The 11,471-nt window shown below is 30.9% G+C and overlaps 1 protein-coding gene across 1 annotated transcript in view; it reads left to right on the forward strand.

Annotated features, from left to right (window-relative positions):
* LOC106460948 (eukaryotic translation initiation factor 5-like) overlaps window positions 1-11,471 on the forward strand; it is a 26,583-nt gene that overhangs the window by 8,235 nt on the left and 6,877 nt on the right. The window contains exons 3-8 of the mRNA XM_013920705.2: window positions 2,681-2,795; window positions 3,685-3,934; window positions 7,048-7,129; window positions 7,249-7,421; window positions 8,536-8,652; window positions 10,473-10,622. Of these exons, the coding sequence (XP_013776159.1) occupies window positions 3,860-3,934; window positions 7,048-7,129; window positions 7,249-7,421; window positions 8,536-8,652; window positions 10,473-10,622 (597 nt within the window). The 5' untranslated portion in view covers window positions 2,681-2,795; window positions 3,685-3,859. The remainder of the gene's footprint in view (window positions 1-2,680; window positions 2,796-3,684; window positions 3,935-7,047; window positions 7,130-7,248; window positions 7,422-8,535; window positions 8,653-10,472; window positions 10,623-11,471) is intronic.

Below are 11,471 nucleotides of genomic sequence, written 5' to 3' on the forward strand. Positions count from 1 at the left end.
ATTTTGACTTCACAAACGTCTAATTTGAACCAGTGCTGCATTCAGCATACCATGTGACACACAGAAATCAATGTTTATCTGTTTGTTTGATATTTGCTTTTAAATTAAGAAATTGAGTAATATATAGTTCTAAAATTTGAATTATAATCTACAGTTTGATACCAAACTTACTGACATAAATTCATGTAATACCAGTTCAATAAAATTTTGAACGAGTCAACAAACGAGATGACATGGCCTTTCACCCGTGACCTGTCTCGAAAGGGTTCAGTGCAAACATCCAATGAAAACTATCCATTCCAAAAAACTTCCTTTTCTCATCAGTCTGATCTAGCAAGTCCAACCAGCCAATCTGCTTGTACTTACACATAAGCCTAACATTCAGCCTCATTGACCTATTAATTTTATCCCCCCACGATTAACTCTTGGCAATATTCCATGTAGAATAGTTATTATGGCCTCTTTTTTTTTTTAAATGCGTTTTTTAATCCCCTGTACTTACCCATTAATTTTCTGGCCTATCCTTCCACACTACAAAGACTGCATTACTGCTAGTACCCTTTACTGTATCACTTCTTATATCAGATGTGTACTCTACTCTTTCCCCTAGATAGCATAATCTCATTCATTTCACCATTTTTATTTTTCACATTATTGTAACTGTGCTCCTACCAAAGAATCACCTAAACTATAACCTTAAGTTTTTCGTTTCTGTCCATGTCTGTCTCTTTTGTTTACTTCCCTCCCATAGTTCCCAATCTGCACAAGCTAAAGGCTGAAATGTTATTCAATATATTTTCTCATTAAAGTTAAATCCACTTTTTCCCAGACCAAATAGTACTGTTTTTAACCTCCTAAAAGTCATTATTAACTACTTTAACCTTTGTATGTAAATGTTTGTTCTTTAAATCCTATTTCCTTTTCCTACAGTTACACCTTTATATAGAATAGCTTCCAGTTTGTCTTCCAATCTGTAAACTACAAACAAATTGCATGTCTTCACCACTAGCTTCTTTATAAGTTCATGCCAGTCCTGAATTCCCAAATAAAACCCATTCCTTGTGCCTATTGCACTTTACTAACTGTTAGTGCTTCACACCAATACTACTCACCTACCCAGCTCTGTTAAGCCATGTGAGAATTAAATATTACATTATTACTGCTTTATCTTCACTCTAAAGTATTAAATTTATGTTTAATATGTAAAAGTGGCTACCGGTCTTGACTTGTGTAGTATTACAATGTTTTTACAATTTTAACCTGTTTTATAACTTACTGGTAAGCTGATATTTGCAGCTAGAACAAAACTGCATCACATTCACTGAGTGTAATTTCATGTTAGTCAGTAGTATGAATGTAGGAAAAAGTCACAATTTGAAAATTTGTTTATAATTTTGTAAGTTTATAGAATTATTCCACTTACTTATGTGAAGATGATGATTGATGCCTCTTTTAATATAATATTACATATCATGCATGATGCTATTATTGCAGTAAATAACTAACTTAAAGACATATTTTATTGCATTGCTTTACATTGTTTGGATATTAAAAATTTACTTTTTTCCTAGCCAAGATTTTGACTTTGTTTCCAGCCAGCAGTAATACTTATGCCACCAAGCCCTAAATTGAAGTTTAATCCTACTTAATATTTGTTAACCTGATAAAATATACTTGTCGTTTTATTATTAATACAAGTTACTTCAATTAAGAAATATTAATCAGGTTCTTAAAAATATTTAAATGTGATATTCCAAAATCTTAAGAGCTTAGTTTTCGATTGTTTTCACTGTCCCATAATCTTAGATGTGCTACAGTAATAAAATGTAAGTGTCCAATCCTAGTTAGTGTAACAAAGGTACATTAAAATAATTGTCTAACTTTAAAAATATCAAACTAGTACCCATCTTCAGAAAAATGTTTAATCTATAACTTTATCTCTTTATCAGAGCCTAGCTATATTCCTTTCATAACACTAGACAGTTCCTTCTAATTGAGAAAGTTGTGTAGGTTTTTATGTGGAACATTTGGAATGTGTTAATTTTGATTCATCTATTTACTGCATAACTATGTGAACTGGCCAACAAGCTAATTTAAAGCAAAATTGTTAGCAGAAAAGTTGAACGTGATAAATGCCAGTTAACATTAAAAATACTTTATTATTGCGAAAAATTGGAATGTTAAAAACAGTTGAAGTGAAAAGCAACATTATGCCAGTGTTCATGTGGTGCAGTTGAACAAGCCCATGAGCACTGGTGTTTTACAATTTTAAGATAATCAAAACTGGGTTTGCAACCTCGAATGAATAAAGCTACTGGAATTAATTTTTGTTGGTATGCCTTGTGTATAATTAAGAATTTCAAAATTTTTTTTTTAGCTGTAGTTTTATCCAAAGTGTCATTTCGGTTTTAAAAAGCATGAGATTGACTCATTTTCTTTCTAAAATGTTGCTTTCAAAACTACTCCCATGTATATATAACAAAACAAAAAAAATCATTGTATATGGTTACATAAACTATTGAATCTAATGTATTTCATAAAATTTAAGGACATTTTTCTCCCTACTACATTACATATTCTCATCTTAATATTTCTACTTTTATACACAAGTTGTTTCACAGAATAGCAAGTACTATTAAAAAATTTCTTTTTGTAATTTCATGTTGTCAATTTTGATCAGAACTTTTAGGTCGAGGAAACCCAGCAAATTACCGGAAGTACATCGAAAGACACGCTGATTTATCAGTACCGTTTATGAATTGCACAGAGTCTAGAAAGAATTATTCAGTGACAAGGTAAGCTGGAGTTCCATAATTACCACTTCATATGTCTTAACCTTTTAACAGTGTTAGTAAGTTGCTCTAGTCAATTAAAGAAGCAAAAATAAAATCAACACCAGTTTTAATATGTAGTACTATAAAAAAAACAAACTAATTTTAAAACTTGTGAGTAAACTTTTCATTGAAAGCAAATTTACAGAGAATATTTTGATGCTGCTTTAATTATGTGTAAATAGCCATTATTACAGTGGTAAATGTTTTCATACTTAGACTAAATTGCAAATTGTCTGGAAAGCTTGTTTTCCTTAAAAAGAAAATTAATGTGCATTGTGATTATTGAATTTCTTAAGAAGCCTAAATAATTTCAATCAAAATTACAGTTTGAGTTTTGACTGCTTTACTGATGACAGTTTAGTTAAATGGGTAAAATGCAAAAAGAAAGATTAAGGGAGATTCTTATGATGTTTCTGTTTTATGTAAAGAACAATACTCCCAGAATTAGTCAAATTAATTTTACGTGGTTTTGAAATCAAACAGGAAAATTACAAATCAGAGCAAGTTGCGGGATGTAACCAGACACTTAAACTTTTAGTTAACAAGGACTAATACATATCAGTTGATTCTGGAGGTAATCTTCAAGTGTATTAAACTTTGAAAAGGTTTAATAAAATAATTTGTGTTGAGATCCTAAGATTTGTCTTGATGGTAAGAATGTCTTGAAACGTACTGGATTTTAATGAGTAATGTAATAATTAAAATAAATGTATACAAGGTAGCTGGAAAATGATCCAAGTGAATTCCATTACTTTTTTTTTATTACACATGTATATAGACGAATGATAGCAGTAATTTTTGGTGAGTGTACTTAGGGCTTACTTTGACAAACATTTTTCTTTTTCTATAGGTGTCTCTGCTATCATCAAAAACTAAACCCATTTCGGTCGTGACTATTGGCATCTGTACGCTGTTCCTTTGTTTCATTTTTTGCCAAGCCAACAGCATTAAGGCTTCTGGGAAGAGTGTGTGGGGAAGACCCCTTAAGCTTTTTATAATATCAAAATAAGGATTAGACAGCCAAGATGGGAAGTGTTAACGTCAACCGTAGCCTTTCGGACCAGTTTTATCGTTATAAAATGCCGAGGATTATCGCAAAGGTGAAGTACCTGATTAATGCTGTTTTTATTAACAGTTTTTGTATCTGCATTCTTTGAAGATAGTTTAAGGTGGTTCATTATTTGTGTTCAACCTGTTTAGGTGTTGGTTGCTTTAAAAATGTTATTTGTTTGGCTGAGTATTGGGTATTTTTTTATATGTTTAAAAAAAATTATAATGTATAAAAATAATGTATTTCTTTTATAACATACTATAATTATGAATCAATATTGTCTCTGAAGATGATAAATGACATTGTAAGAGATAGATAGGAGTCTTTCCTTTTAGAATTGAAACCGTATTTTGTTATTTTTGCTTTGGATTTCAGCTTTTGCCTTATTGAATTTAAATAAATCATGAAAATACTTTCCTATATGTAAAAAAAAAAAATTAATATTTTCTTTTGTAAGTTATTATAAGCTTCCTAATGTATTATTGACCTCTTCTGTTATTTGCCCAAGTTAATTCGTGCGAATCATTTCATAATTTGAACTATTTGCCTAAATTTATTCACATGTTAACGTGTATTCAATGGGCTAGGAAAAAGTGAAATAGAAAATGGATTTTTTAGCTCATTTTAAAAAAAAGCCAGAAATATATATGGGGTTAATGATTATTTCAGTGTGTATGGGTTTGCATATTGGCCTTTGTTGGTTTTAAAAATTGTGAGCAAGTTAGTTGTATTTTCTGCATGAAAGTCAATGAATATTTAGTTTAATGAGTTACTAGAGGCAATATTTTTAAAGGTTTTTCTAATTACACTTTTGATGATGATCTACCACTAGATATCTCGTGTATTTAATGTTGGACTATAAAAACTCTGATTCTTGCATACAGGCTTGACGAGCCTTGAATTCATTGATCATCAGTTGTATGGCAGTTTTAACTGCCTCTATAAGCATTATCTACTGCCAGTTCCTTTCTAATTGAAATTATTATGTAATTGATTGTAAAACTTTGTAATTGTATCATAAGTAGAATAACTGAAAATGAAAACCCGTGTTTAGGTAATTATTAACCCTCTCACTAGAGGCTATTCAGAGTACACATGTCATGACTTTTTAGAGTTACATTCAAAATTTAATTAAACTACTTTGTTATCATGGTATGATTACATTTAGCATAAAAACTTAATCACTCAAATTTTAATATTATGTAAATTTTATGTTCTTAATTTTATAAGGAAATATTTAAAAAAATTTTACAACCTTACCCTAGTATGAGAACTGAAATTTACCCTAAGTATCCCCCCCCCCTTCTAATTTATTTATCTCTCTAGGTCCTGTAATATTTAACATAAATTACTCATAATATTGTTAACACTCAGGCAAAGCATACTTTTTATAGCCTTCAAGCTTATTTGGTTACAGAGCCCTTCCCATTCCCACCTGTCACATTCTCTTTCACAAATTGCCAGTAGTTCTCTCTGATTTTTAATACCATATTATGTATAACGATTAGAATTAATTTATTTATTTTTTTTTATGTTGGTTATGAGGTCATTCAAATTGACCAACATTTTATAGATTAAAGAAAATAACAAAATTACTGAAAAAAAACATTTGAAATTCACTTAAGAGGTTTTAGAGATTACACAAATGAAATCTGACAATTTTTTAGATGAAGAAATATGTTTTTAATCTTAACATAAATCACTCTTCACTCAGAGCAGTCAGCACTTTGATTCCATATATTTGTGGAAAAGCTTTTTAGTGAGACTTAATGCTTGAGAAATGTCTTGAAGATACATGGAACACATTAGTAGTTATAGTATTAAAACTATAAAGGTAAATTTGGGGTTACGAACTCTGCCAATATGACCGAGCTCATAGTGAGAGAGTTAATCAGTATACTACTCTTATCTTTTAATTTTCTCTTTTTCCATCTGTATATCAGCTGAATCTGTATACCTTTAGGGACTAATATAGCTGAGCACATAAATTAGTGACACATATGGCTCACATCCCTGTTTCTCCATTCTCTACTTTCAGGACCACTAAATTTGGAAGTCCTGTATTTCAGTAGTGCACTTGGTAATGTGGTCACTTAATAAAGAAACATTATTCATTTAAGTACATTAATAAAGAAAATTACTTCAAAATCCACTCGTGTTAAAAACAAGTAGGTGGTAATAATCTTTACTGTTATGTTAATTACTGATTACAAATGAACTTAAGTCCAGTTTAACCTAAAGCTTCAATAGAAATTAGGAACCAAAATTTGAACTACCTAAAGTTTTTCCTAATCTTTAGGGTTAAAATAAGGTTGTCAAAATGACAATTGGTAACTATTCATGATGTTAGAAAAACACGTAGGTTCAAGAAGTCTTGACAGAAATGAATAAAAACCCCTATAACCCAAACACTTGAAAGGTGGACCTTTCTTCTTCGGGGGCAAACTGGGAAATGGTAACTATTAATATTGTTAAACAATATATTAAATTAAATTTTCTTAGTGAATAATAAATACTGTAATCAAGATTCTCTGAAACAAGTCATTCCACATATATTTTTCACAAAATGAGTGTACATTTCTTAATGAAATGAACCTTATGACTGAAGACCTGAAAGTTAATGCTCTCACGTTGTGTTAAACTGTTTTTCTGGAAAAAGCTTGACTACTCCAGTTTTTCTTTTAATTTTTATATAGTATTTATTTCATGCATGGTTTGATTTATTGTTACATTTTACCTCTGTAATGCAAATATTTTACATATTTTTTATTTTAGTTTTTTTCTGCAGACAATGTTGAAAACAGCCAGTTCCAAGTTTAATTTATATCAAAATTCATAGTTAAATACATTTTGGGCTGTAATAATGTTTGAAAATATATTTAAGTATTAAATACTGACTACAATCAGCAGTAATTATTGTGCTATTCCAGTGAAGTTAAGATTTTAAATAATAATAATATATATATAATAAAATTGACGCTTCTAAAGCTAGAAGGTTAATTTTTTTTAAGTTTTAGATCCATGTCGTATGTAGGATTTGTCTGTATTGTTTGCGAACAGATTGTTTATCTCTTAGTAATTGGTCTAGTGCATGGGATATTTGAATTTGTCAAGTGAATGTTTTTTTCTAACTTATTTTGGTTTTATATACATCTTTGTTAGGTGGAAGGCAAAGGAAATGGCATCAAAACGGTAATTGTTAACATGGTGGAAATTGCCAAGGCTCTTAATCGACCTCCAACTTGTAAGTTACCTTTCACAAATAAGCTTCAGAAATACAATTGATTCATTTGTTTTAAATTTTACACTTCTGTTTTAAGCGTTTACTTGTGTGTGGGTGGTGAATGATTTTTCTCTCCTCAGATCCAACCAAATATTTTGGGTGTGAACTTGGTGCTCAGACTCAGTTTGATGTGAAGAATGAACGCTACATTGTTAATGGATCCCATGAAGCAGGAAAACTACAAGACATTCTTGATGGATTCATCCGTCGCTTTGTTTTGTGTCCATCCTGTGATAATCCTGAAACTACTCTGGTAGGAAGTTATGTATTTAATCTCTGTTAATGAAAGTTTAACTTTCTGCTTTTTGGTTCATTTGTCACTAAGAGTTTTTTTCATTGAAAGTTGTGAAACGTATACACAACCATATGTTATAAAATATTACTGTCATTTGCACAATAAAATGTAAGACCTTGAATCACTCGTAGATCTTATTTTAAGTTGAAGCTACAAATATAAAATAAAGACGAGCACATTTAATAAATATGTATATGCCTCATCAGATGTAAATTTTTTATCCCAGTATTTCTCCACCCCCCCCAAAAAAACAGCTGGAACTATTAAAGATTGAGTCACACCACTAATAGTATAGCTCACAACAAAGTGAGAATAAAGCTTCTTGTATAACCACCTGAAGGCAGATCGTGTTAAATAAGATGGCTTGCAATTATAGTTTTACTTGGTCACTGTATTGAAATCATTGTTCTGTGTTTTATTATACTTATTATTTTTTTAACTGGCTATAAATATAGGAAAGCAAAAATCTTCACCTTGTCAGCTAATTTGCAACAACAGTATGCCACAGTGCACTCTTTAAGAAACTTCTATATCCTCCTAAGAAATTAAACTGTTAAGTTGATTTCATATGTGGCAGAAATAGTGTTTATTTAATATTTTTTATGTATACTGATGAAAGGTAAAAGCTTGACTTCTGGGAAGCTGTGGGCTGTGTGACTAGTATTTAATTGTCAGATTAACTTATCAGACATTTAAAGACGAACAGGTTAGGAACTTTTTTTTAGATTTTAAAATATTGATAAATGCTTTTGTTTTTCCTCTTCCCTGCAGGGTGTGCTTCAGAAAAAAGGTTAGGAACTATTTTAGATTTTAAAATATTGATGTTTTTTGTTTTTCTTCTTCCCTCCAGGGTGTGCTTCAGAAGAAAGGTTAGGAACTTTTTTAGATTTTAAAATATTGATAAATGTTTTTTGTTCCCTCCAGGGTGTGCTTCAGAAGAAAGGTTTGGAACTTTTTTAGATTTTGAAATATTGATAAATGTTTTTTGTTCCCTCCAGGGTGTGCTTCAGAAAAAAGGTTAGGAACTTTTTTAGATTTTAAAATATTGATAAATGTTTTTTGTTCCCTCCAGGGTGTGCTTCAGAAGAAAGGAGTCATCACAATAAAATGTATTGCCTGTGGCTATAGTGGAACTGTGGACTCTGCTCATAAGCTGATAACCTTCATTCTGAAAAACCCACCACATCAGGTGAATATCTGTTGCAGAATGTTTATGCGTGAGAAATTGTTGTAATTAAAAATGTGTTGTTGTTGAATTGTTTCTTTGAAAAATACAAGATTTGCAAAATGGTGTTTGACCTATGATAATGCTTCAAAAATGAGTGTTTAGGCTTCACAGAACTTGCACTATTGATGGTAGTTTTGTGTGATGACTTTGGTTATGAACTACTGCTCTTGCATTGAAATTTCCTCTACAGGAAGTTTTTTCATAATATAAAAGTCAATGTTGTCTCTTTCTGTCTTTCAAACTCCATGAACTGTATGCAGAAGGTGACTTTAATATGCCTGTTGGAGCTACACAGAAGTCCATGTGAATGATATAGAATGAATCCCCATTTGTACTTGCATGTTGTACAGAAACTGATGTCTTGGATGTTTTGTGTTGATGGAGGTGTACTTCATTGGTACTTATTCAGTACAGAAAAGTTAATTTCTTCGTATAATGGTTAGCCTAATAATATGCAGGTTTCACCTTGCTGTTTTTCTCGAATCTTGTGATGTTCAGCTTAACACCATAGATGTAACCTGCAACAGTCATAATTTTTTAAACTTTTGTTATTGCAACATATATGTTGTGTTACCAGCTGGACAATAAGTTAGATATCCCCTTCTTAAATGTTAAGTAGGAGAATTTCATCTTGGAAAGTCCTGAATTGTAACTATCAAAGAGCACCACACTTTTAATTGAATTGTAGTGAGAGAGTCGAGGCGTTTAATCCATGTAGTTATAGGTTGAGGATTACCATGGGCAAGGTGATTGGATATTAAAATTGGAACTACTGATTGTGAACAAGCCTCTATAAACAATTACAAAAAACATTGTATCATATAGGCTGATAGTTGGATAGCTATTTTGAACAATTAGACGTATACATGTAGGTTTTTAAGATGTAATGGCAAGAAAATATAAAAAACTAGAAAAATCAAAATTATTCCAAACTGTCATAAAAAAAGAAGTTTCAAAATTAGTAAAATGGTCAAGTGTGTAATGTAAAATAAAAAATAAATACTATTTTTTTAATTGTTAAAACTTTAAATTTCTATTTTAGGCTAGGAAAAATTTAAGTTGTGTGTGTGTCTCTGGGCTTACATCAGAATATTAATCTGAATTGTTATCATAATTAGATCTGTGTTTCTCCATAAATTTGTTTTAAAGTAAAGGTATATAGCAACTGGATCTGTTGTAAAGCTGTAAGTAAACACAAGGCTTTTACAGAACTAGTTGAGCTAGGGTCTATGCATGCAATTAAAGTTTGTTGTTTTTTTTTGGGGGGGGGGCAAACATGTTTAGTTGAAATATAGTACAGGTACAAATTGTTTTATTTTTACATATGCAGAATGCTAAATTACATCATTACAATTCAGTCACATGGTATAACCATGTCACTTTCAAAATGCTATCTACTGACCTATATATGTCTAAAGCTTACAGTAATCTTTAACAAACCTAAACAAAGTAGTGGTAACAACTTAGAACTTAAAATATTTGTAAAATGAACTAAACACATTGTTAAAAGATATTTTGATAAATGGTGTAAACTTTGTTCATCAAACTATTTAATATTGGCCATGTCTCCAAGTTCCATTATTATACTCAGTGAAAACTAAAAAAAATTATTACACAGTTTTAAGTGATTCTTCCACAGTGAAGATGTAAAATTTTGTTCAAGAGAATGTTTTAAAATGGGTATCTTGTGTGATAAGATGCAAGTAATTGGGAAGATTAGATGAAAATGTTAATGTAACAAATGAAAAAGAAAGTTTAACATCACTTAATATCTTTTGAAGAGTCCTGGAACAACTGGATCATCAGTTCAGAGTGGTAAGAAGAGCAAGAGAAAATCAAAGGAAGACTCATCTGGAAGAAATCAAGAGAATGGAGAGGATGGAGACAGTCCTCAACATGATTCGGACCCAGATGTCAATGAAAACACTGCTGTAAGTGCTCTCATCACTTTCCCGATTCTGGCAAAAAAAACATTGTTGTGGTAATGTGTGAAATGAAGATAAGTTCTATATTACTGTGACACAATTATTGGTATTGAAGATGTTTAGTTTAACTTGAAGGATCATGAACTATTAAAAGTTGATAATGAGTTTTATATCACTAATTTCAATAATTTTACTTGTTTTTCATTGTTTATTGCAAGAGTATTTGTGTAATAATGACTAGCTGGAGTACTCGTCCCTTGGATGGAAGTTATGTAAATTCATGATTAATGAAAGGTTATCTTAGGATGTGTAAAGTTGCTTCCCTTATATGTAATTGTAAAATTCAAAGCTGAAAATTTGTATGTATCCTTGCATGAACCTAATGAACCTCCATACCAGTTTTGGTGACGATCCATCCACACCCTGCAAAGTAGTTATATGGACATACAACAGACAATACTATTATACTTATATAGATAAGTTATTGAATGTACAGGATGGAACAGAAGTTACTATATGGTTGGTCCTAAAGAAAGAAAAACTTGTCTAGTCTATAATTCCTTTGGAAATTATTTAGGGTGGTAATGAATTGTTTCATGTACCGACCACCTTTGGAAATTATTTATGGTGGTAATGAATTGTTTCATGTACTGATCACCTTTGGTTTTATCTCTAGGGTGGTAATGAATTGTTTCATGTACCGACCACCTTTGGTTTTATCTCTAGGGCGGTAATGAATTGTTTCATGTACCGACCACCTTTGGTTTTATCTCTAGGGCGGTAATGAATTGTTTCATGTACCGACCACCTTTGGTTTTATCTCTAGGGCGGTAATGAATTGTTTCATGTACCGAC

The sequence above is a fragment of the Limulus polyphemus genome, unplaced genomic scaffold (genome assembly GCF_000517525.1).
Source record: "Limulus polyphemus unplaced genomic scaffold, Limulus_polyphemus-2.1.2 Scaffold867, whole genome shotgun sequence".
Taxonomy (NCBI): domain Eukaryota; kingdom Metazoa; phylum Arthropoda; class Merostomata; order Xiphosura; family Limulidae; genus Limulus; species Limulus polyphemus.